Source organism: Mustelus asterias, chromosome 5, assembly GCF_964213995.1.
Source record: "Mustelus asterias chromosome 5, sMusAst1.hap1.1, whole genome shotgun sequence".
In the NCBI taxonomy this organism is placed as follows: domain Eukaryota; kingdom Metazoa; phylum Chordata; class Chondrichthyes; order Carcharhiniformes; family Triakidae; genus Mustelus; species Mustelus asterias.
In genome coordinates this window covers 47,815,819-47,843,545 of record NC_135805.1, presented here as the reverse complement: position 1 = coordinate 47,843,545, position 27,727 = coordinate 47,815,819, and the positions used below count along the sequence as shown (strand labels likewise).

At 42.8% G+C, this 27,727-nt stretch overlaps 1 protein-coding gene across 50 annotated transcripts in view; it reads left to right on the top strand.

Moving 5' to 3' along the window:
• Positions 1 to 27,727, top strand: part of eya4 (EYA transcriptional coactivator and phosphatase 4) — a 428,611-nt gene that overhangs the window by 338,464 nt on the left and 62,420 nt on the right. For all 50 annotated transcript variants that reach the window (XM_078212520.1, XM_078212514.1, XM_078212513.1 and 47 more), the window contains one exon: positions 1,763 to 1,846. In XM_078212520.1, the coding sequence (XP_078068646.1) occupies positions 1,763 to 1,846 (84 nt within the window). The remainder of the gene's footprint in view (positions 1 to 1,762; positions 1,847 to 27,727) is intronic.

Sequence of the window (27,727 nt, the reverse complement as noted above, 5' to 3'; positions counted from 1 at the left end):
GCCTGATGTTGCCCTGCCTGTTTCTGCATCGTAAGAAGTTTAACAACACCAGGTTAAAGTCCAACAGGTTTATTTGGTAGCAAAAGCCACACAAGCTTGTGTGGCTTTTGCTACCAAATAAACCTGTTGGACTTTAACCTGGTGTTGTTAAACTTCTTACTGTGTTTACCCCAGTCCAACGCCGGCATCTCCACATCATGTTTCTGCATCCCCAACAAGTTTTTTAGGGCTGAGTCCAGAGGCCCATCATCTGACGCGGACTCAGCAGAGGCCTTGTCCTCACCAGTGCTCCAAGTATCAGAGACCTCGGCCATCACTGTTTTTGCCAGCTGTGTATCATATTCCCTTGAGTTTGGCAGATTGGGAGCTGACAGATTTGAATTGTTGGAACAGGCTCCCCAGGAAACTGAATGAGCTTAGCCCAGAATTTTGCTTTCGGGTCGTGTGTACAGAGACAGGAGAATTCCCAGCTCTGCAAACCCAACCTTTAGAAATGGCCACTTACTGTTCTGATTTTAGTTCTGGGTTTGGGGGAAGAGGTAGGGTTGCCAACAGTGATTAAATGTATTCCTGGAGATGTCATCACGACTTGCCCCCACTCTCCAGCCACTAGTCAGCCAACGCATACATCCTTGTGATTCACTGCCTTCCTATGCCAGACGGAAAGCAAAAAGACTCATTGCCCAGTTGGATAATGCTCGACTATTTCCCCATTTTCAATATTTTTATATCTGGTAAAGAGAAATGTACGAAGAAAATGACAAAAAAACTTTTTTAATGTCCCGAAAATTTTTCTCCGAGGTTGCACATAGCAGCGTCCTAAGTGATTTAAATTACCAGCTGCCTGCATAAACTGCACGTGCAAAAACCGTAGCCTGACCCCTGGCCCTCCTCTGCAAAAATAGGAAGTGCCATGTTCAGGGGCTGAACCCAGAATTTCTGGGTTTATCCACTAACTTCTGCCACAACAGGGAGCTCTCCTTAGTGGCAAAAATTTAGGCCTTAATCTTGCTTCTAAATTCAAACCCATCACTACTGTTGAAGTGATTATCAGTGAAAATGAGGCAACTATTGTCATCTCTATCAGTGAATGTTTCCTGTCCCACCTATTTCTTTTTGAAGTTCCCATCAAAAATAGTGAAAATGTTCAGTAAAGATTTCCAGGTCATCTGACTTGCACAGGCCTTTGGAATCTTGAAGTGTATGACTGCTCAGATAAAGCACTCATGGGAATATTGCTCAGATGGGAGAAATGCATTTCACATGTTTATGAGGACAATAAATTGCAACATCATGAGTGAGATTCTCCAGCCTCCCAGCTGTGTGTTTCCCGCCGGCAGGAGGTGGCGTGTTGTTTGCTAGTGGCGGGATTCTTTGGTGTCACCACTATCTATGGGAATTTCCATAAATGTCACCCCAAGCCGGCAGGAAACCCGCGGGCAGGGGTGTACTGTCAGTGGGACTGGTAAATCCCACCAGCGTGAATGGCCGGAGAATTCTGGCCCATATCTATCTGTATTTTAAAATGAATAGCATTGTAATTTCACAACGCTGTAAACTGTTTTCCTCATTCACCAGGAATTATTCTTTTAAAAGTGTTTTCAATAACAAATTTCACGAATGGAGTCGGAGTCACATTCAGCAACAATTCAAGAGCAGAAAGCACAAAAATTAAAAACTAATCAGCAATAAAAATAAATGTTTTGTGACATTATTGCAAAATAAGCGTTATTTCACTGATCTTTTGTCTTTATATTTGCAGCGAGTATTTGTCTGGGATCTAGATGAGACTATCATCATCTTTCATTCCTTGCTCACAGGATCGTATGCACAAAAGTATGGTAAGGTAAGAAATTAAACCAACCGTGCAATTTGCTTTCATTTCTTTGTATATAAAAGCACTATTATTTATGAGCAGTGTCTGACTTTGTTCTGTGTTTCTTGATCAGGAGTTTACTTTGCACCGCATACTTTCCTAGTGATGTGCGTTTATTATCTAATGGCACACATTTGGCAGCAGGGACTAAAGTTTCCAGCCAAGCTGTGTAACTTTGATGCTTCTTCCATGCAATTGATGCTATTTCTGTCTGGGGGTGCTGAAAAATTAATGGTAGATGTTGCTATAAACATGTACTGAGATTTAAAAAAAGAACTTGTGAACCACCTTCCTCATATAATCTGATAAAATACAGCCAATTTAGGATGCTTTCTGCCCTTGAATTGTTACTAAATGTTCCTAATGTTGGGGCATTTATTATTGAAAGTACTTTTTAAAACAATTTCCTGTTGAATGAGACAGTGTTGTAAATTTACAAAACAATTCAGTTTTTGTGGATCAAGTCATACAGACTGAATTTTACAAGTACAAAAATGCACTATTTATATTTTAATGCTATGTTTTTGCCGTAGTAGCTTCTACTTGTTCTTTCAAAGTTTAGGTTTAAATCACTGTTTATCTGACATATTGTGAAATGGCCAATTTCCACAGCTAAATATCTAAAAGTACATAATTGGAACAAAGCTACTAAAAAGCCCACGAGAAATTTAAGGGCATAAACCTTTGAAGTGATTTGATTCTGTTGGATTAACTATGCAGTTATGACTGGTTATATTCAGAAGGGAAGGCATTTAGCTTGATCAACAGGCATGTTTGAGATAACTGTGTCTCTGACTTTCAGTGGATTAATTGTTGACTGCTTTCAGTGAGGCAAGTGGGAGATGGAGGATTCAGTCATCACTCAGTATGCAGTCTCCTTTTGTAATATCCTCATTAACTGAAAGCAGAATGCCACACCAGCAACATCCACCATCATGGGAGACTAATCAAAGTCTACCTTTGAATTTTGCGGTCAGTAGTTTGTCACATCAGACGGGACCAGAAGATTAATGCTAGCTGGCTTGTAAAATCTGTTCAATGGTCAATTGGGGTCAACGTCCCTGTGATCTTGGATTTTTCCAGGAATGGGTCAGTGACCCACACCTTATTAAAAATAGTACAATGAGAGCTCGTAAGTGAAGACTAATTTAGTTAGTTACTGCATCAAGAAGTTTTGCTGTTTGCTACATTATACTATTTGCAACGGTATTTGATCTTAATTGTTGCATTCATTCAGTCCATGTCTATTTTTTTTCCTTTGTGTTTTTAAAGAACCAAATCTAACTGCTAACTGTGGGTGACCTAAAGTATTGCATACTGTGATAACCAGATACTGTTCTTGTCCAGATGTGAAGCAATGTAAAATGTATATGCAGCCCACCGAGGTTTTTGAAGAACAGATTTTCAATTGCAGAATTGATGATGCATCAATGTGCAAAAAGTCTCTATTACACAAATGTTTCCTGTACCATCGGCCTACTATGAAATCTTTAATCTCCATCCCCAGTTAATTTAATAAAACTAAAAAAATACAGCTGTTGCCAGCAATACCGTACCCTTCAAGCCAAAAGTATCAGGCTTTTGATCCTAAGTGGTTGTACAGGCTATCCAACTGACTACCAACAATATCAAATGACACTGGTGCCCTAGCTGACTCTCCTAACATTCACAATTATGGCTAAAGTATGTAACAATAACAGGAAATTTGAGAAATGCACAAAACATTCATCAGCACCTGAAAGAGAAAAAGATAGATGAAAAATTTAGTTAGAAATCTTTGCCAGTTCCAATGGCAAATTTCCTTCATGATATTAGCCTGTCTTTCTCCTTTTGGATATTTCATATACCCACCTTTAGTTCAAATATCTTTTATTTCTATTTGAATCTTCATCCAAATACTGTACATCAATTTTCTTTGTTTATGCATATCAAATTTAGTTTCTTTATGATGTTGTAGCACCTGATTCTACAAGTCTCCTTTGGATCAATCATTGAAAGAACCAGAGTGTAAGTTATGTAGATCTGTGATATATATTGGTGGGACGAAACCACTGCTGCCCCAGGCCTGCACCCCCCATACTTGCTGACTTTGCTGGCAAATAGGCTATACAGGTTCACGATGATCTTCCTCCCTGCATTGGGGAAGCCCTTTCAGGGAAGGGAGGAAAGGGAAATACCAGGAACATGTAACGTTATAGTGGCTGTGATTTTCCAAAAAAAGCTAAGGACGTGATCTTACCAGCTCACCGCGCCAATCGACAGGTGCGGCGAGCCGGTAAGGTTGCATGAAAGATGGAAAATCAGGTTCGCGCTCTGTTTTTCACCTCAGGCAATTGCACCGATACTGTTTTGCCAGCGAGATTGGCTTCATGCCCACAAAGGGTCATCGAAAATTGGACACAATAGTGAGGCTGAAACAATGTTTTATAAAAGATCATCATAAGTTCCTTGTACTTTATGCCTCTATTTATAAAGTCCAGGATCTTATATACCTTTCAGCCACTTCCTCATCCTGCCTTGCCGCCTTCAGTGATCAATGCACATATACCCCAGGCCTCTCTCTTCCTGCATCTTTTTAAGGTTGTATCCTTTAGTTTATATTGTCTCCCCTCATTCTTCTGACCAAAATGTATCAACTCACACCTCGCTGCATTAAATTTAATTTGCTATGTGTCCGTCCATTCCACCAGCCTGTATATGTCCTCTTGAAATCTCTCACTATCCTTTTTACAGTTCACAATACTTTCAGATTTTGTGTCATCTGTGAATTTTGAAACTGTAAACCCAAGTCAATATACATCAAGGAAAGCGTGTTCCTAGTATCAAACCCTGGGAAGCCCCACTGTCTTCCTTCAGTCCAAAAAAACACACCATTACTCTCTGTTTTCTGTCACTCAGCCAACTTCATAATCCATGCTTTTATTCCACAGGCTTCAGCGTTGCTGGCAAGTCTCTTATGTGGCACTTTTTCAAATGTTGTTTGGAAGCACATTAACATCAATTGCCTTACCACCATCAATCCTCTCTCTTACCTCATTAAAAACTCAATCGAAGTTTTGTAAACACAATTTGCCTTTAACACATCCACGTTGGTTTTCCTTAATTAAAGCACATTTGTCCAGCTGATGGTTAATTTTGTCCCGGATTATCGTTTCTAAACGCTTTCTTACCACTGAGGTTAAATGGACTGATGGCTGGGGTAGGAATTTTCCATTCCAGGTCTAAGTGCCGTGGCGAGAATGGGAACCAGGAGTGTTTCCTGTCACAAAGGCCAATGGGAATTTGCATCAAATTGTGTGATGCTGGCCTCATAAATTATGATGTTGGGGGTTTCCCAACATATCGCTAAGTGGGGCAGTCTGGATGATGAGAGCCCTACTGTCATATCTGAGCACCATGCAATTCGCAGGGAGCTCCAGCCCCTCCCCCCCATTCAATGACGCAACCCTCAAAGTGCTGCTCAATGCAATGGAGGCCAGAAGGGACTCCTCTACACTGAGGATGGAAGGAGAAGGCCGAGCCATCAGCCAACCTGGCATGGGAGGAAGTGTCCAGGGTGGTCGGCGCCCAGGGCCTCCACCAGAGGACTGCCTGCAATGCTGGAAACAGATGAATGACCTAATCTGCACCACCAGGACAAGTGATCCCTCAACTGCTTGCACTCACCTCATTGAACGGTAGAGGGGCCATGGGCCTCAGTGGCAATGGTACCATCCATGTGGGCTATGCATAAAAGATCTACTCAATGTGGCAAGGTGTGCCTCATAGTCCATTGCAGTATATCCAGTCCACAGGTGGAGAAGGCACTGTGGCTCCCTTGCCCTTCTATGCATAGGCCTCAGATGCTGTCTGGGGATGGTGAGCATGAGGGATCGGTAGGGGCGTTAGGTGTCGGGGACACCAGTAAACGCCGCTAATGGCATGTCTCTATGAGCCTTATCCTTCCATCTGCATGGGCTCATCACTCGAGAAGGTGCTGCGCAGAACCCTTCTGGACAACCTGTAGTGCATCAATCACATGGCACACAATCCAGTGGGTTATTTGTAAAACTGGAAGCATGAGAAAGATGCATGAAACCCAATTGCTCTCAAGCCCAACTTCTCTCTTTGCACGGGGAAAGTTGAGGCATACCAGGAGTGAGAGAGAGAGAGAGAGAGAGAGAGGAGCTGAAGATGGGAGGAGCCTGCCTGATCTCAAGAACCTGAGTTCGACGAGTAGGTATCCCAGCTGGCAGGGGAGGAACCAGACTGAGCCTGTGTGAATAGAGAGGTCAGCTGATGGTCTCCATCCAATAAGGATCCGTAAAAACCATCATGCCTCCACCATGTTGGAGGGAGCTCTTGCAGTGACTCACTCTCTCCCCTCACTTACAGGTGCCAGTAAGAAGAAGGCCATGATGTGGAGTTGCTGGCATAGGACTGGGGTAGGCACAGTAAGTAGTCTCACAACACTAGGTTAAAGTCCAACAGGTTTATTTGGTAGCACGAGCTTTCGGAGCGCTGCTCCTTCATCAGATTAGTGCCTCCTTCGAAAGGTAAGTGCCTCCTTCATCAGTTAGCACTCACCTGATGAAGGAGCCGTGCTCTGAAAGCTTGTGCTACCAAATAGACCTGTTGGACTTTAACCTGGTGTTGTGAGACTACTTACTAAGAAGAAGGCAGGGGAAGAAGAAGAAACCCTACTCACTAAGGATATTGTTCAAGTGCAGGAACATGGGATTCGTGCACCTTTAGTGGTAGATATTGTCGGTGCAGACTCGATGGGCCGAAGGGCTTTTTCTGTACTCTATTACTCTATGACTCTAAGCAGTTCCTCCAGCCCACAGAAGACTGAGGATATTGGAGAAGAAGAAAGTGCACTATAGATGCATCACAGCAGTCACTTACAGTCTTCATCAGCGCAGAGATACACACCTCAGTGGGTACTAGATGTAGTTCAGGCAGGGTCTTTCTTACATTCCGGTAGTCACCACATGGATGCATGTCCACAGCTAGAGGAGGCAGCTTCAAACTCAGGCCAAACTCACCGGCACTCAGAGGACAGCTGAGGAAGAGGCATCTGTGACATCCGAGTCGGACAATAAACCTCTGGGATGGCCCTTGCACAAGGTACTCAGGAAGCTGCAAGAGACAGGGGACAACAGACAGAGATGTAGGAGGCTTTCCAGAGACACATGAGGTTAAGGAGTCCATCTACCTGCTCTCTGATGAAGTGACTCCTCTACACTGAGGATGGAAGGAGAAGGCCGAGCCATATGTGAGTGTATTGAGGTCTCCATGGGGAGGGTGGCAGACACCATGGAGAACCTGGCCCAATAGAACACCCAGTTTCTGCCAGAGATGCACACAGACGCGCACTCCATGGGTGTAGCCATGGGTGAAGTTTTGCAGTGGCTACATGAAGGGTGACAGGGTACCTCCACCACCTTCCGGGTGCCCTTTTCCCTCAATAAATCAGGCAGCAAAAAAGAGGAGGAGCATCTGTTGGACACCATGGGACCTCCACTCAGGGCTCTCTGAAGGTGTCCAGTTCTTTGGAATCCTCCTTGCTGTGACTCTTTCAGCTTCATTCTCTGTGACTACAGAGAGAGCAGCTGCTCCACAGCAGGACAGCCAAAGTTAGCCAGGGCCCATCCAGGCCGCAGCTCTCCAGAGGTCAGCCGCCAAGGTCATCCAGGACAACAAGGCCAATTGTTCAGCTGGCTGCCTGAACCCCTGCTGCAGGTATCGGGGGAGCACCTGGAAGAAGTGGTAGCGAATGCAAGACTAAGACATTTTGATTTCACGTGCTATTGTACGCGTGCAGTATGATTGATTGTCAATGATATGGCACTTTTGCATTTGTAAATAGAGTGCACTTATGCTTTAATGAGGCCTGATGTAATTTATTTGTGTCTAATAGTTCTTAAGCCTGTGCTCACCCCCCCGACCACCACCCACCCACGCCCTCCCTCCCCCCACCCCAAACCCAACCACTTTCAGAGGGACACCATAGGCTGAGTCTTTGTCCCTCGGAATCATGCAGGGAGGCAATAATTATCTGACGTATGGTGGTGACAGTGTCCTTAGAGAGGCAGAGGTTCTTTCGGCACTTGACCTCAGACATGTTGAGGTAGTTGGAGCATTGAGTGTACACTCTGGTTGCAGGGTTCTGTCATCTCTTGTGGACCCTTCTGCCTTGAAATGCCTGTTGGCCCTGCATCCCCAGTGCCTGGGCCTCTCCTCCCACAGGTTGCTTCATTGGATGCTGCCTTGCGAGGTCCCACTCGCTGAGAATACAATCCCCATTAGCAGAAATTCACAAGGCACTGTCACATCACCGAAAGTTTAATTTGTAAGTTTATTTATTATTGTCATAAGTAGACTTACATTAACACTGCAATGAAGTTACTGTGAAAAATCTCCTAGTTGTCACACTCTGGTACACTGAGGGAGAATTTAGCATGGCCAATGCACCTAACCTGCACATCTTTGGGCTGTGGGAAGAAACCAGAGCACCCGGAGGAAACCCACACAGACACAGTGAGAACGTGCAGACTCCACACAGACAGTGACCCAAGGCTGGAATCGAACCCGGGTCATAGAACATTACAGCACAGATCAGGCCCTTCGGCCCACGATGTTGTGCCGAGTCCCTGGCGCTTTGAGGCAGCAGTGCTAACCACTGTGCCACCATGCCACCCTAAAGGTGCACTCTGCTGCAATCTTCAGACAAAGGTGGTAAGGAAAAGTATTCCCAAATTAAGATACCCATGCATGGATTGAACCAAAAATGGTAGCGGGACCTCTCAACTTGAATGCACTTCACAGCAAAACATTGAATCTAAAGAGACAGGGCCTTTGCTCCAGGATGTGGACTAAAGGAAAATGTGTTGGCCACCTTCCCATGTTGTCCGTACGATGTTCACAAAATCGCACGGGCAATGTAAAATTGCTTCCAATTGCTAAATTAATGGCCTTAATTGGCCCTTTGAGTGTCAGTAGGTGCGTTTCTGCCTCTCGCATGTGCCCGCCAACTGTAATATTGCTGCCATGCGTGATGACGACAGGATGCATGTCTGATGTCTCCTCGCATGATTTTACACAAGTTCAGATCACTTTAAATGCTTAAAATTCTGGCTATGGTTAAAATGCTTTTTGTTGCAATTGAACCAGCTCCCCAACCATCAAATAGCCACTGAATCTCAAATAGATTGTCTGCACTGATTAGTTTAGTTTATTTATCAGTGTCACAAGTAGGCTTACATTGACATTGCAATGAGGTTACTGTGAAAATCCCCTAGTCACCACACCCCGGCACCTGTTCGGGTACACTGAGGGAGGATTGAACATGACCAATGCACCTAACCGGCACGTCTTTCAGACTATGGGAGGAAACCAGAGGAAATCTACAGAAATCTGCAGACTCCGCACAGACAGTGACCCAAGCCAGGAATCAAACCGGGGTCCCTGGCAATGTGAGGCAGCAGCTGTGCCACCGTGCTAAACCCGATTAAAATTGTGAATGACCACTCTTATATTCAGATATTCTTCGATGCTCTAACAGTATTGGACTCTTGGTTGATGCTAGCTGGCTACTTAATCCCACATAGTTTAACCTGTTGTTCTAATGCAGGGTCACAAGCTTTGACAGACACAGTTAAGGGTACAGGCATCCTCCTTCATGACATTTATGGTAACATGGCAAATTAAAAATAGAACATTCCCTGTAAACAGTATCAATGCACTAATCCTTTCTGTGCGGTAGAAGATAATAAAAAACCATTAATTTCATGTGTTGATTCTGTGCAATAAGACTCCAGGTGGTCGCGGTATCACACATGGATTTTTAGCTAAAGTTATTATCAACAGGAGGAATGCTTCTTTCAATATAATTTCATTTTTGAATTGCGGGGGAAAGTTATATAAAATATTTCAGGGAAATGTACATTTAATATCATTTATTGAATTGCATGTTTTTGATCCTAGCTTTTATGCAGTGTAAATTACAAGATGGCTGTGCATTTGGCATGATTTCAAGCCATCTGTATCATTCTGATTTGTCTACAGACAGCCAAAGACCTCAGGATATAAAAATGAATCCCAAAGCAGGAAGGACAGAGTTTGAAAATTCCTACCCCTTTTTCTAACTTTTTCTTTGGTTGAGTGAATGTGAAAATGTGGGAGTGTTAGGATCACTGACAGGGTTCCACTCAATCCTTGCAGCAACAGAGGGCTATAATATAAAGAACATGGATCCTATTGAAGGAGAATTATGTACAGCAACACAAATGTTCAGATTACTTTCTTCAGATTGGATGTTAAGGTCTACGATGACTTCTGAACCCTCAATTGTGTTCCTCCCAAGCCACTCATATATCAGTTAAAGAAATATTGGCACACTGTATTCGAAGCTGCATATTTGAATTACAATGTTTGTGTGTCTAAGGAAGAAGTCAGTTGTTTTCCACTGCTTGCAATTTAATTGGCAAAAATTTTATTTGGAGCGTATCCAAAAGTGCCACATTAAATCCCCATCAGAAAGTAGCTGCTATACAGTATTTCATTCCCACTAATTCAATTTTGTCTTTGCCTTTTCATGTAAGTTTTAGTTTATAAGTTAATTTTTTTCCTCTTTCTACATTACAGTTGTTTGATGTTCTTGGCTAAAGATTATTCCTTCAATATCTTAATCATTCTTGATTCACTGTATTCTGTGGTTTCTTTCTTTACTTCCATTTTTATTTTATTTTTGATATCTTGTGGCATGATTGCAGCTTCTATCTAGTTACTTTTAGTCACATTTTAATTGTTTTTCATATCTATAGCTGTTTATTTTCCTGAATTATTCCCTCATTACTCTATTTTTTATATATTTTTGTAAAGCCTTGCAGTTATTATTCTTTTATTATTTGCTTTTTGTACATTTTTCTCACTCCAATGCTCCTTCTTGAGCTTTTTGTCTTTCCATTTAATGCTTCCTCTTTCTTTTATGCAATGACGTCCCCACTATTTCACTCTTGGCACATTTAGATTTGAAGTTCTCATCCTTGGACACTGTCATTTGCACTTAACCAAAAGAGTTGCACAGTTAATTATCCACCTCTAATGGGATCATTGGCAATACCAATACCCATAAACTTTTATGAACATTTTAACATTGTATAAGACACAAGACTGGGTCATTTTTGTTTAGAATTAAAATAGCTATTTGTTTTAATTCTGTTAACATCAGTGTTATACTTTTTTTTCAGGAGTAGCTTGACTGAATGTTGGAACATGTAAAATCATTCTGTCTTCTTTTAAGAGAAGCCTTTGCTCGCTTTACCACTTGAATCAATGTCCAAGATCCAGCCAGTTTGTAGTAGGAAGTAACAACTGTTGGTTCTGAAGTATATTTCTCAAGTAGAATCATAGAATCATAGGATCTTACAGTGCAGAAGGAGGCCATTCAACCCATCGAGTCTGCATCAACCACAATCCCAACCAGGCTCATATCCTCATAAGCCCATGTATTTATCCCAGCTAATCCCCCTGACATTAAGGGGCAATTTAGCATGGCCAATCCAACTAATCGGATTGGGAAGCCTTTAAAAGCGAGCAGAGGACAACTAAAAAAGTAATAAGGGGGGAGAAGATGAAATATGAGTGTAAGCTAGCTAGTAATATAAAAGAAGATAGGAAGAGATTTTTTCTATATATGAAAGGTAAGAGAGAGGCAAAATTAGCCATTGGACCACTGGAAAATGAGGCTGGAGAAATAATAATAGGAAAAAAAGCAATGGCAGAGGAACTGAATAGTTACTTTTGCATCAGTCTTCATGGTGGAAGATACCAGTGGGATGCCAGAGTTCCAGGAGAGTTAGGGGGCACAGGTGGGTGTAGTGGCCATCACTAAGGAGAAGGTTCTGGGGAAACTGAAAGGTCTGAAAGTGGATAAATCACCTGGATCGTATGGCCTACACCTCAGGGTTCTAAAAGAGATAACTGAGGAAATTGTGGAGGCATTGGTGGTGATCTTTCAGGAATCATTGGAGGCAGGGAGGGTGATGTGGAGATGCCGGCGTTGGACTGGGGTAAACACAGTAAGAAGTCTCACAACACCAGGTTAAAGTCCAACAGGTTTATTTGGTAGCACAAGCCACTAGCTTTCGGAGCGCTGCTCCTTCATCAGGTAAGTGGGAGTTCTGTTCACAAACAGGGCATATAAAGACACAAACTCAATTTACAAAATAATGATTGGAATGCGAGTCTTTACAAGTTATCCAGTCTTAAAGGTACAGACAATGTGAGTGGAGAGAGGGTTAAACACAGGTTAAAGAGATGTGTATTGTCTCCAGCCAGGACAGTTAGTGAGATTTTGCAAGCCCAGGCATGTTGTGGGGGTTACAGATAGTGTGACATGAAACTCCCACGACTTGCCTGGGCTTGCCAAATCTCACTAACTGTCCTGGCTGGAGACAATACACATCTCTTTAACCTGTTCTTAACCCTCTCTCCACTCACATTGTCTGTACCTTTAAGCCTGGATAACCTGTAAAGACTTGCATTCCAGCCATTATTTTGTAAATTGAGTTTGTGTCTTTATATGCCCTGTTTGTGAACAGAACTCCCACTTACCTGATGAAGGAGCAGCGCTCCGAAAGCTAGTGGCTTGTGCTACCAAATGAACCTGTTGGACTTTAACCTGGTGTTGTGAGACTTCTTACTGGGCAGGGAGGGTACCAGAGGACTGGAAAGTAGCTAATGTAACACCACTGTTTAAGAATGGAGGGAGACAGCAGATGGGAAATTATAGGCCGGTTAGCCTGACTTCAGCCATTGGCAAGATTTTAGAGTCCATTATTAAAGATGAGATTGCAGAGTACTTGGAAGTGCATGATGAAGTAGGACTGAGTCAGCACAACTTTACCAAGGGGAGGTAAATCAGAGTTCTTTGAGGAGGTAACAAGGAAGTTAGATAAAGGAGAACCAGTGGCCATGGTTTATTTAGATTTCCAGAAGGCCTTTGTCAAGGTGCCGCATAGGAGACTGTTACATAAGTTAAGTGCCCATGGTGTCAAGGGTAAGATCTTGGCATGGAAAGAGGATTGGCTGACTGGCAGAAGGCAGAGAGTGGGAATAAAGGGGTCTTTCTCAAGATGGCAGCCGGTGACCAGTGGTGTGCCTCAGGGGTCAGTGCTGGGACCACAACTTTTCACAATATACATTAACGATTTGGAAGAAGGGACTGAAGACACTGTTGCTAAGTTTGTAGATGATTCAGGGATATGTAGAGGGACAGGTAGTATTGAGGAATCGGGGGGCTGCAGAAGGACTTGGACAGGTTAGGAGAGTGGGCAAAGAAGTGGCAGATGAAATAAAATGTGGAAAAGTGTGAAGTTATGCACTTTGGAAGGAGGAATGGAGGTATAGACTATTTTCTAAATGGGAAAATGCTTAGGAAATCAGAAACACAAAGGGACTTGGGAGTCATTGTTCAAGATTCTCTTGGCCTCCACAGGTTCAGTCGGACAGTTAGGAAGGAAAATGCAATGTTAGGATTCTCATGTCGAGAGGGCTGGAATACAAGAGCAGCGATGTACTTCTGAGGCTGTATAAGACTCTGGTCAGACCCTATTTGGAGTATTGTGAGCAGTTCTGGGCCCCGTATCTACGGAAGGGTGTACTGGCCTTGGAAAGGGTCCAGAGGAGGTTCACAAGAATGATCCCTGGAATGAAGAGCTTGTTGTATGAGGAACGGTTGAGGACTCTAGGTCTGTACTTGTTGGAGTTTAGAAGGATATGGGGGGATCTTATACAGGATACTGCAAAGCCTGGAGAGAGTGGACATGGAGAAGATGTTTCCACTAGTAGGAAAAACTAGAACCAGAAGGCATAACCTCAGGCTAAAGGGACAATCCTTTAAAATAGAGATGAGGAGAAATTTCTTCAGTCAGAGAGTGGTGAATCTGTGGAACTCTTTGCCGCAGAAGGCTGTGGAGGCCAGGTCATTGAGTGTCTTTAAGACAGAGATAGATAGGTTCCTGATTAATAAGGGGATATGGGGAAAAGGCAGGAGATTGGGGATGAGAAAAATATCAGCCATGATTGAATGACGGAGCAGACTCAATGGGCCGAGTGGCCTAATTCTGCTCCTATGTCTTATGGTCTAATCTGCACATCTTTGGACTATGGGTAGAAACCGGAGCACCTGGAGTAAACCCACACAGACACGGGGAGAGCGTGCAGACTCCGCACAGACAGTGACACAAGTCGGGAATTGAACCCGGGTCCCTGGCGCTATGAGTCAGCAGTGCTATCCACTGTGCCACCATGCCGCCCATAAAGTACTCTAACAGGCACTTACTTAACTAAGAAAATTAGCCGCAAAGACCATTAAAACTTTAAAACCTATCCCTCTCCAAACTTTTGGTCATTTGTCCTAATATTCCCTTATCTGGCTCAGTCTCAAATTATGTTTGGTAACACTCCTGAGAGGCCCCTTGGGGCATTTTCTTGCTTTAAGGGCACTATATAAATGTTGTTTAATTCACCACTGGAAGCAGGAAACTAAAAATTAACACGGTGAATTTAATATTTGAATGTCCTCCAAAATACTATTATTTGAAAGGAAAATTAACTTTCTGAACTGGTTGGGTGTTCTACCACAGACATTTAGAGGGAAGCAGCAATGGCACTGCTAACATTGGGTTGAATTTAATGTTAGCGGTAGGGTTCCTTTCCACCAACTGGAAAACCCATAGGAACCCTGCACCGATTGTTCTGAGATGTGCCCTTTACCTTGGACTCTAGACGTGAGACTTGGTCACTAGACAGACTGTAGACATATTCTAACACTTGCTTATTAGTTCTACATCTAAAAAAAGGTCACAGAGTAGACACATTGCTCCAAGGCATGATTCCCATGCTGAGAGAGAGTCTAACACATGACTGACTGATGTCAGTGGTACATCATCATCAATGTCATACATAAGCATAACCTATCTGTTCACCCTCTACTATGCACCTCCCTCCAAGAATACTATCCTACTTTTTAACAACAACATGTCTTTAACTATTTATGTTACGTTTCTGTAACTCCCTTTTTACAACTTCAGATTCAACCCAATTCCTATTCTCCCCCTCCTCAAGTCACAGCCCTGGGGGATTGGGGATTCAGTCTCCTACAGTATTGCTGGCTCTTAGGGAAGACATGAAAGCTTTCTTCTGCGCCTGGTAGGACATCATCTGCAGAATATCATCATTGTTGTCAGCATTGTTGGGAAGCAGAGTGTTGCAGGATGACCTAGCGACAAGGAAAACAAAGACTTTTGAATGAAAGACAGATCAAAAAGAAAAGACTGAAGACCTTTGGATCCTCTGGGAAAGAAGAGAAGGACTCAGGGCACTCTGAAGAACTTGTTACTCCCTTGGCAGATTCTGGGAAAGAGCGTAAGGAAAGGAATGAGCTTCAGCTCCAGGAACATCTCTCACAGTTGTATCATTCACTGCTGTATTGAAGACCTGGGATTTCAACAGATTTAGACAATGAAGAAAAGAACAACCAACTTCTTACAAGACTGTTAGGAAAAGAAGAGGGATGCATTTCCAAGTGCTCCTGCCAGCGAGAAAACCAAAGTGTTTCCCACTGATGTTAGCAGCTCCTGTCAGGTGGAATTCACCCACCTTAACCATTTAAATTCATGTATATCGCAAATCACATCGGCCAGCCTGGATTTACAGAGACCTTGGGTGCCCTTTTTAAAGGGTGCCTTGATCTCTGCGCTGACAGACAGGCTCTCTCTCCCCACCCTGCACAACAGACATGGTGACTCCAGCTGGCAAGGGGAGTACCCCCAACCCTTCAGCACAGAGGTGTGCCCTCCCCACCATGGAAAAAACAGGTCATCTTCCCCCCACCCCCAACACCACGTCCTCACAAGAGAGACACTCCCAGATGGGGTCCTCTCAGGCTCCCCCTCAGGACCTCTATCAGGATCCCCAGTGCCAACCTTGCTCGGCACCCTAGCAGTGACATCCAGACCTGGCACCTTGTACTTCCAGGAAGGTAAGTGCTGTGCCCATGTGCCTCTCTGCGGCTGCAGGCTACAGATAGAGGGTCCACCAAGGGACTTGGGTTTGGGTGAGCTTGGGTTGGGGGAAGGGCTTGACTCGGGACACTCTCCCGGGATGGGGGTCTAGTGGCTGCACTTGTCATTGTTGCCCTGGGAAAGGTGTTATACAGTTTCAGGATGGTTAATTCAGACACCATCCTGGGGTAAGATATTCATTTTTGCCTCTGTGCTCTAAAACCTTTGAAGTACCCTGGTCACATTGATATTCATTGTCCTTGGACACCTGGAAGCCTTCAATATCACTGCAGCGCTCCATACCACATTAGGAATTGGACCAGGTCTTAAAAGTGCTCTTTAAAGTGTCAGGATTACCTGGGCCCTCGAGGCAGTCAGATGGGTGGGGTAGGTGCAGGCACTGCTCTCTGTGTATGGTCGCCGTTAGCTGCCTCCAGTCTGCTTCGTTCTTCCACCAAATTTTTTGAGAGCGCCAGGTACCCAGGTTTAATTTTGGCTTTGGGTGACTGTCTATGTGGAGTTTACATGTTCTCTCTGCGTCTCCATGAGTTTCCTTCGGATGCTCCGGTTTCCTTCCACCGTCCAAAGATGTGCAGATTAGATGGATTAGCCATGCTAAATTGATCTTTAATGCCCAAAGATGTGTAAATTAGGTGGATTAGCCGTGGTAAATGTGTGGGATTATGGGGAAAGGAGTGGGCCTGGGAAAGATGTATTGAATTAGGGATGTGCATCCTACTTTGTTGATACTGATCTCTTTAAATATTGTGAGCAGCCTTGTCAGGCCTCCTCTCTGTTCTGCATTTAAATAAGAGATTGTGGTGTCTAATCCTCTTAGCATTTCAGTTTTAACCAACTTGATGGTAGGGATTGTGATTTAGAAATTGTCCAGTCTCCCTCTCCCTTTAACTCATTCTCACTATCCCTTTCACACTCCTCTTTCCTCATTGTCTAACATACCTGTACTTGTTTGTCCCCTTCCCGGCTGTGTTACTACTTTACCATACTGTTGTGACACAGCCTTTGCTTTTTCCGAAGGCTTGGCTGTCAGTGAAATAATTCAGCTCGCCAGTCGTACTGAATGGGCCACTGAATTAGGCTTTCAGGAGTTCACCCTGTATGGGTAATCGCACTAACACATGGTCTCCTGGCTGAAATGTTCTGGCCTAGGCACATTTATTGCCTGCTTTGAGCTCATCATTTGTCAAGAAAGTTACCCCACTTCCCTTACCTTTCTTTCTCTCCTTCAGAAATGTCAAAACCTTTCAATATTCAGTTCCTAGCCTTGGTCACTTTGCAACCATGGGCGGGATTTTCCGGCCGCGCTCGCCCCAAGACCGAAAAATCCCACTGGAGGTCAACAGACTTTTGCATGGTCCATGTCCCGCCCACTACGATTCCCGTGGCAGGCGGGACGGGAAAATTCCGCCCCATGTCTTTGTAATGGCTATCATATGTCCATTAATTTATACTTCTGTCACTAATTCTTCGATCTTGTTATCAATTCTGCATGCATTCAGATAAAGAGCTTATAATTTTGTCTTTTCCTACTCTGACCCGATTAGCTGGTGCACTGTTATGTTTGTACACCCTGTCCCTTCCTGTCACACTCTGGTTCTCATTACCCATATCTATTATCCTGTCCTTTCTCTTTAACTTCATAAAATTTCCCCTGACATGCAACTCTTCCCACTATTTAATTTAAAGCCGTCTTTACTGTCCCAGTTATCAATTCATCAGGACACTGGCCTCAGCATAGTTCCAATGAAGCCTGTCACAGTGGAGCAGTGGAGCAGCTCCCTCTTTGCCCAGTACTAGTGCATAAATTCCGACCATTCCGCCCACTCCAATCACACATTCAACTCTCTAGTCTTATTTACTCAGTGTCAGTTTAGTCATCGTCCAAGTAATGATCCAATGTTCTGATTTTTAATTTGGCCCTAGCTGTTCATACTTCTTTTGCAGAACCTCTTTCTTCAATCCTACCAATGTTCTGCTGCCACATAGTCCGGGACAACTGAATGCACCATTCCCCACATCAAATTCCTCTCCAGGGCAGGCAACATATCCTTCGAGACTCACTCTCTCAGTTGCAGACAACAATATCTATCCCCTGAACTATACTGTCTCCTACAACCACTATATTTGTTTTTATTCTTCCAATTTGAATGGGCCGCAGTACCACAGTGCTGTGGTCAGTTAGCTCATTCTACCTGCAGTCCCTGCTTGCTTCCATACGGGCTGCAAGGACCTCATAATAGTTGGAAATGTGCAAGAGCTGATGTTTCTCCTGTGCTATCTTCTGGGATCCCATACCTGCCTCACCCTCCTGTCCCTGACCACAGACCTAGTGTGAAGTACATAACTTAAGAGATGTGACCATCTCCTGGAACAAAGTGTCCGAGTATCTTTCTGTCTCCCTGATGCATTGCAGTGTCCGAAGCTTGAACTCCAGCTCAACTCTGATCCCAAGTTCATGGAGCTGCCAATTCTTACTGTAGCTGTTGCTGTGCATCACACTGGTGACCATACACCAGATCACAAGGCTGCAACATATCACCTACCCTGCCACCTCTAATATATTTCGTTTAACCAATTAAGTCTTCAAGTTTTGAAATGTCACCTAATTATTATTTGTTGTTGTATTAAGTAGCTTAAGTAATTAAGACATAATTTTCAGACATAAAGAAAGGAAAGATAGATTATGAAAGTAAACTAGCACAAAATATAAAAACTGATAGTAAAGGTTTTTACAAATATATAAAACGGAAAAGAGTGGCTAAAGTAAATGTTGGTCCCTTAGAAGATGAGAAGGGGGATTTAATAATAGGAAATGAAGAAATGGCCGAGGCCTTAAACAAGTTTTTTGTGTCGGTCTTCAGAGTGGAGGACACAAATAGCTTACTAATAATTGACAGTCATGGGACTGTAGGGGGTGAGGACCTTAAAACGATCACTATTACTAAGAGGTAGTGCTGGGTAGGCTAATGGGACTAAAGGTAGACAAGTCCCCTGGTCTGGATGGAATGCATCCCAGGGTACTAAAAGAAACGGCAGAAGAAATAGCAAATGCATTAGTTGTAATTTATCAAAATTCACTGGACTCTGGGGAGGTGCCAGCTGATTGGAAAACAGCTAATGTAATGCCACTGTTTAAAAAAGGAGGTAGACAAAAGGCGGGTAACGACAGGCCGGTTAGCTTAACATCTGTAGTTGGGAAAATGCTGGCATCTATCATTAAGGAAGAAATAGCAGTACACTTGGAAAAGAATGGTTCAATCAAGCAGACGCAGCATGGATTCATGAAAGGAAAGTCATGTTTGACTAATTTACTGGAATTCTTTGAGGATATAACGAGTGCGGTTGACAGAGGGGAACCGGTGGATGTGGTGTATTTAGATTTCCAGAAGGCATTCGATAAGGTGCCTCACAAAAGGTTGCTGCATAAGATAAAAGTACACGGAGTTGGGGGTAAAGTGTTAGCGTGGATTGAGGATTGGCTATCTAACAGAACGCAGAGAGTCGGAATAAATGGGTGCATTTCCAGTTGGCAATCAGTGACTAATGGCATGCCGCAGGGATCAGTGCTGGGGCCTCAACTATTTACCATATACATAGGCGATCTGGAGGAGGGGACCGAGTGTAAGGAACAAAGTTTGCGGATGACACAAAGTTGAGTGGGAAAGCAAATTGCGTGGAGGACACAGAGAGTCTGCAGAGAGATTTGGATAGGCTAAGTGAGTGGGCAAGGATCTGGCAGATGGAGTATAATGTTGGTAAGTGTAAGGTTATCCACTTTGGAAGGAATAATAGTAAAATGGACTATTATTTAAACAGTGAAAAATTACAACATGCTACTGTGCAGAGGGACCTGGGTGTCCTTGTGTATGAATCACAAAAACTCAGTTTGGAGGTGCAGCAGGTAATCAAGAAAGCAAATGGAATGTTGGCCTTTATGACGAGAGGGATGGAGTATAAAAGCAGGGAGGTCATGCTGCAACTGTACAGGGTACTGGTGAGGCCGCACTTAGAATACTGTGTCCAATTTTGGTCCCCTTATTTAAGAAAGGATATATTAGCTTTGGAGGGGGTACAGAGAAGGTTCACCAGGTTGATTCCAAAGATGAGGGGGTTAGCTTATGAGGAGAGATTGAGTAGACTGGGCCTGTACTCATTGAAGTTTAGAAGGTTGAGGGGAAATCTTATAGAGACATATAAGCTAATGAAGGGGCTAGACAGGGTAGAAGCAACGAGGTTATTTCCACTTACAATGGAAACAAGAACTAGGGGGCGTAGCCTCAAAATATGGGGGAGTCAATTTAGAACAAAGTTGAGGAGGAACTTCTTCTCCCAGAGGATAGTGAATCTTTGGAATTCTCTGCCCAATGAAGCAGTAGAGGCTACCTCGTTAAATGTGTTTAAGTCACAGTTGGATAGATTTTTAACCATTAAGGGAATTAAGGGTTATGGGGAGCGGGCGGGTCAGTGGAACTGAACCCACTGTCAGATCAGCCATGATCTTATTGAATGGCGGAGCAGGCTTGAGGGGCTAGATGGCCTACTCCTGCTCCTATTTCTTATGTTCTTATGTTCTTAATACAACATCTGTGTTTTCCAGGTCCATGTTTAAACTACTATCCTGATTTAGGGAAAAGAAAACTGTAAAATCCACCAACCTGTAATCTAACTGCTCACCTAATTAATATCTCTAGACTTTATCTCTCAGGTCTCACTGTTCTTTGCTCCTTCTCTTGGATCACTGTTTGTTTTGTAAAAGACCAGAACAGTACCTCGTCCGTCACTATGCTGCATTCCCAAGTTAAGTACTGTAGAAGCAGTACTCTATTGAGCTGGATTCGGTGTTATTTACTCAGTGTGTTGGCAAAATCCTCCTGTATTTAAACTATTGATGCTGTGGTTGAAGAAGGTGGCTCACCATGATCACTGTCTCCAGGGCAATTAGGGCTGGGCAATAACCGCTGGCCTTGCCGGCAATGCCCACATCCCATGAATGAATAATCTTTTTATTGTAATCTTTTAGCAATTGGATGTGTGTGAAATGTGCGTTCGATTTGTGTGTTATAAATCAGTATGTTTCAAATAAGACCTTTAGAAATGTCAACAAATGTCAAGATATAATGAATAATCGCTTATGTACTGATGAGTCACAATTATGCCGTGGAAAGATACACTAAGCAGTTGTCCGTCAATAGTTTTCCCACCAAAGTTCCATTCAGCAAGGGTGTATTTCTGGATGATGTCTAATGCCAGCCCCTCTGACAATTGTTTAGCTTGATCTTTGATATAAACCAGGATTTAGTATTATTTTGGGAGAAGTTCAAGAAACACCGATGTTAATGTGCAGATTTAAGAAGTATATTTAGGATGATTCTAGATGGATAGTGGATAAGTGATACATTATTCAAACTGTATTTTAATTTATTTGTTATTCAGGTGTATAATAAACGATTGAGCATTGCAGAAAAAATACCGTTTGCCGAAGCTTTTCATCTTGCACATTTCAGGACAATCAATGGTTCGTTCCACAGGGCAATGCCTTGACTAATCAGAGTCAAGCTGCCTGTCTTAAATTTCAAATAATGCTTGGCAGTTAACTATCAGTCAACATCAATTGGTGCATTCTCCATGGCAATGTTTCTACAAATAAGAGTCCACTTGCCAACCAGTCAGCATCCTGTATAAAGTTGTTGTTTCCCTGACATTGGTATTCTTGCAATTGTTCTGATGAGTACAAGACAAAAAGCTTTGACAAAATGTATTTTGTCACAAATACTCGAGTTCTGTACTACCAAACAAATAAATAGATTGTAAGAAACATATCATGTGGTATATTTTAATTAATATACATCAGTTACCTAGGGACTGCCAAAACGCCTGCTGTACATCGCTAAATTTACTATTTTATGAAAGAATATTTTAGATTCAGTATTATTTTGCATGCATTAATCCCAAGTTTTTTGATTGGATGGTCTAAACCATGGCATTTAAAGCTCAACTGTTTTTGAAATTGATGTGATATGTTTCTTCATGTTAATCATCTACATATTTGATTTATTTCTGTGAGAAATATTTATTATCTAGATAGCACATCTAACACAGGTTTAATTGGAGTCGTCCTCACATCTAGAGCTTCAGTTTATAAATTCAGTAATAGTTTACTTTCTAAAATTCCTTCATGGAATATGGGCGTCGCTGGCTAGGCCAGCATTTTTGTTAGCCATCCGTAATTGCCTCCAAGAAGGTGGTGATGAGCTGCCTTCTTGAGCCGCTGCAGTCCATGTGGTGTAGGTACACCCACAGTGCTGTTAAGGAGGGAGCTCCAGGATTTTGTCCCAGCGACAGTGAAGGAACGGTGATAAGGTTCCAAGTCAGGATTGTGTGTGGCTTGGAGGGGAACTTGTAGGTGGTGATGTTCCCATGCATCTGCTGTCCTTGTCCTCCTAGGTGGTAGAGGTCTAAGGTTTACAAGGTACTGTCCACTGTGTTTGTAATTTATCCTCCACTGGTTAGAATTATGTTTTACATTTACAGGAATAATAGCACTATTTGCACTCAGTCTTCAATGCTCAGCTCATTAGCATACCCAAATCCAAGAACATTTTATGACGAGTGGCGGTATAGTGGAAGATGCATTTAAGTAAAATTTAAACAGATAGTGAAAATTAAGTATTACAAGAGGGTGACAAAAATTCTGAAAATTTTTGTAAAGGTTCAAAGGCACTCCAACATCTTGACAACCTTTGCCAAGGCTGAAGAGGGGAGGACTAAGAAATGACTGAAACGGACGAAGGGCAAGCAAACAAAAAGAATGTTAATGTTAACTTTGGTCAAGAAGGACGTAAATACTTGGGACAGCTGATGCTGTGTCTTCCGTTTTATATTACTGCCCAACATCAGAATTACGATTAAGATATTTGCCTGCAACTGAACACCACTCCTTTGATGGCTGCCAATATAAAGGTGATCCCTCATGAGGGTTGCGCTTTGAGCCACCACATTACATCATCCTCATAGGTCAGCATTGCAGCATGCCCATGGACAAACTGAAGGCAAATGTCAGTTCACAATGACCTGTTCTAATAATGAATGTGCTGTCTCCATACAGCATGATGTTCAAATGCCCTTGCAGCAAGTGGTACAGTTCTGCTTTTAATACCCAAATGATTTGGATCCTGCGAGGTAGGCAGGATGAGCTGCAGTAGTTTCACACTTCAAGCCTCAGTTAAAATTGAATCAGGGTCCCTTTGATCATCTTCCTAAACTCCACCTTCCTGCAATAGCCCACATGCTTAAATTCCCTTCATACCCCAGAATCAGTCAGCCTCTGTTTTGAATGTACTCAATGACTGATGTTACGACCAGGTGAGAAGGAATGAACTGGCTCCCCTCTATTCCATCCCTTCAGTTGATCATAACAAAAATTCAAGTTTTTTTTTTAAGGAGGATATGCCTTTTCTGAATCCAAACCTACTGAAACAGTGAGCAATAAGGAGCCAAACAAACAAGGATTTTGGGTTAAAGAAGAGAAAATGTATTAACCACCAAACCCAAGAGAAAAAAGTAATAAAAATGTGACAACACATGCACAAGTATCAGAAATAAGGGATGTTAAGAGTCCAATGGAGTTAAAAGAATATACAGTTAAACTCTCTTTGATCATCCTGGAGGCATTGATTTTGAAACGTTGTGGTTGATTTGGATTAACTCAGTGGAGGGCAGCTTGTGGGGGCCACATGCAGTCCATCTGGGGTCTGAGTGCGGCCCACGAGACATTTTGTAGACTGTTGGCCATGTGCAGGGTTGGCACATTCTGCTGATTTCCATCCACGTAGTATTTTTTCCCACCAGTATGACCGAAGTGATGCACACATAAGGCAGGGGCAGGTGAAGTGACATGAATGCTGATTACACACAACATGTGTGAAAGCCATGTGTTCCCCCTGCTTCCAATGTGTAAATATTCTGTTTTTATTATTTAAAGTTGATGAGTGCGCTATTAATATATATGAATGATTAAGCATTGTTTATAACTTGTTACAAAATGTTCAACGTGCATTAAATGCATTTACTCTTATTTGTGGGATCATAGTGAACAAGAATGATTTCAATCTTGCGGCCCACTGAGATAATGGAGGGTCATTCATGTGACCCACTCCTATCCTAGTTTGCCCATCACTGGCTTAGCTGGTTTCTTGAATTCGGACACAAGTGTGGAAGATGGTGGCCGGAATCCTCTGGCCATTCATGTCGGTGGAATTCTCCGGTCCTACTGGCAGTGCACCCCCGCCCGCGAGTTTCCCGCCAGTGTGGGGGTGACGTCAATGGGAATTCCCATTGACAGCGGCAGGACCAGGGAATCCCGTCGCTAGAAAACGATGCGCCACCTCCTGCCGGCGGGAAACACACGACTGGGTGCCGGAGAATCTCATCTGTTGTAATCAGTACAAGATCTCGGTTCGCTGGTAAATTTCTAGTAAAGTTGGCTTCCAAACTGGGCAGTACACTTGTTCCAAAAGAGACAGGGCGAGAGAGCCCAGCTTTCAGCCTGTTTCCTCTGCTGAAGGTTTGCTTGCAAGCTCTGCCATGGCTGCAGCCTTGCATTGAAATATTCCACCCATTGTGCATTTTCGACAGGGTTTTGTGGTCTGTGGCAGCAATTGGTCCAATATCCAATATTCTGCATTTTAATGTATCTTCCATAGATAGTTATGAGTTCTGATGGGTCTCACAATTATATGGGTGCTCTGGTTTCCTCCCACAGTCCAAAGATATACAGATTAGGTTGATTGGCTATGCTAATCTACCCCTTGGTGTCAGGGGGATTAACAGGGTAAATATGTGGGATTATGGGGATACGGCCTGGATGGGACTGTTGTCGGTGCAGGTTTGATGGGAAGAATGGCCTCCTTCTGCACTGTAGGGATTCTTTGATTTAGTAGAGGGGTCAATAACTAGGGGGCATAGATTTAAGATCAGGGCCAGGAGATTTAGAGGGGATTTGAGTAAAAACCTTTTCACCCAGAGAGGGGGTGGGAATCTGGAAGCCATTGCCTGAAAGGGTGGTAGATGGTGGAACCCTCACAACCCTCTAGGGACAGTCAGCATGGCTTTGTGAGTGGAAAATCATGTCTCACAAATTTGATTGAGTTTTTTGAAGGGGTAACCAAGAAGGGAGATGAGGGCAGCGTGGTTGATGTTGTCTACATGGACTTTCACAAGGCCTTTGACAAGGTACCGCATAGTAGGTTGTTGCATAAGGTTAAATCTCATGGGATCCAGGGTGAGGTATCTAAATGGATACAAAAGTGGCTTCTTGACAGAAGCTAGAGGGTGGTTGTAGAGAATTGCTTTTCAAACTGGAGGCCTGTGACTAGCGGTGTGCCTCAGGGATCAGTGCTGGGCCCACTGTTATTTGTCATTTATATTAATGATTTGGATGAGAATATAGGAGGCATGGTTAGTAAGTTTGCAGATGGCACTAAGATTGGTGGCATAGTGGATAGTGAAGAAAGTTATCTCCAATTGCAATGGAATCTTGATCAATTGGGCCAGTGGGCTGACGAATGGCAGATGGAGTTTAATTTAGACAAATGCGAGGTGATGCATTTTGGTAGTTTGAACCAGGGCAGGACTTAGTCAGTTAATGGTAGGACGTTAGGGAGAGTTACAGAACAAAGAGATCTGGGGGTACATGTTCATAGCTCCTTGAAAGTGGAGTCACAGGTGGACAGAGTGGTGAAGAAGGCATTCGGCATGCTTGGTTTCATCGGTCAGAACATTGAATACAGGAGTTGGGACGTCTTGTTGAAGTTGTACAAGACATTGGTAAGGCCACACTTGGAATACTGTGTGCAATTCTGGTCACCCTATTGTAGAAAGGATATTATTAAACTAGAAAGAGTGCAGAAAAGAATTACAAGGATGCTACTGGGACTTGATGGATTGAGTTATAAGAAGAGGCTGGATAGACTGGGACTTTTTTTCTCTGGAGCGTAGGAGGCTGAGGGGTGATCTTATAGAGGTCTATAAAATAATGAGGGGCACAGGTCAGCTAGATAGTCAATATCCTTTCCCAAAGGTAGGGGAGTCTAAAACTAGAGGGCATAGGTTTAAGGTGAGAGGGGAGAGATACAAAAGTGTCCAGAGGGGCACTTTTTTCACACAGAGGGTGGTAAGTGTTTGGAATAAGCTGCCAGAGGTAGTAGTAGAGGTGGGTACAATTTTGTCTTTTAAAAAGCATTTAGATAGTTACATGGGTACGATGGGTATAGAGCGATATGGGCCAAATGCAGGCATTTGGGATTAGCTTAGGGGTTTTTAAAAAAAAAGGCGGCATGGACAAGTTGGACCGAAGGGCCTGTTTCCATGCTGTAAACCTCTATGACTCTAATATGTAAGCGGCATTTAGGTAAGCACTTGAAACACCATAGTATAAAGGCTATGCATCAAGTGCTGGAAAATGGGATAAGAATAGATAGGTGCTTGATGGCACTGGCACGATGGGCCAAAGAGCCTCTTGCTGTGCTGTAAAACTCTTCAGTTATGAGAGCAAAGTCAGTGCTTAAAAAAATGAGTATGTTTAATAGCTAATAATCTAACAATTTTCGGACCACCAGAACACGGCATTTTGACATGCTATTGTTAACTGTAACCACTAGATAAGGAGATTTATGGATAGTACTAAAGATTGCTAAAAACAAGTATGATTTTGGCATGCTAGTCGACTTAACTGAGTCCTTAGTGTTTGAAGTGTTTGCTATAAATATATTTTGCAAAGGATCTAAATGTCAAAGAAACCAGCGTATTAGTTATGCATAACACAGAGGTAATTTGGTCTGTTTTCTCAGCCACGGAACTGGGTGTATAAATGAATCTTCCAGTTGTCTAGACATCAATAAATTTTTAATTATTACCATGCACAGTTCACTCCTTAGAATTTACGTTAGACTGAAAACTGCAGCTAATATAGCAGTAACAGGATAGGTGGGAGGATGAAGGCTATTGACTGTAGGGTATGTGGTATATTTTATCTCGTGAAGTGACAGGTTCAAGAGTACTTTGGAATACTTTACTAGATGTACACAGGAAGAATTACTGAGCCATTAAATGAGAATGAGACAGTCTGTGAAAAACAATGTCAAAATAATGGCCAACTTGCCAAAATGTAAATAAAACTGTGTCACAGTGAATGTAATTGCTGTTGGGAGAAGCTAAGAGCAAGTATCATTAAAAATACATAATTCTTCTCCACAATATAATGTGGCATACAGGTGTTATTTAGTAGGAAATATCTCTGTGCTTATCGTAGTGCTAGAATTTAAAAGGTTTTGTTGGAAACAAATGAACTTATGTACAAGAAGTGCAGTGAATTGTCATATTATAATGTTCATTCTAAATGTCATCATTTTTATGTTAGGTTATTTCCATAACAACAAATAAAGAAGATTGGTATTTGACCTGTTATGACCTGTGTTTGATAATGGTTTTTGCAGCTGAGTACCAGTTGACTCACCAGGTTTTTAAAAACGATGAACCCTTAAATAATGGCTCCTGACAGAACAGGATGAGTGACAATGGAGACTGTAGTTGCTTGTTTAGAATTATTTTTCTGTGTATAGAAGTTCTAATTTGCTAATCTTTTCTTTCGATATTGTTTTGAATTTATTTGGTAAGTTTCTAAGTATCTATATCAAAAGCCATATTAAATGTAATGTTTGCAATCAGGGAACACAGAGAATGAAAGTAACAAATGCATCTGGGTCGTAAAGCTTTCAATTAA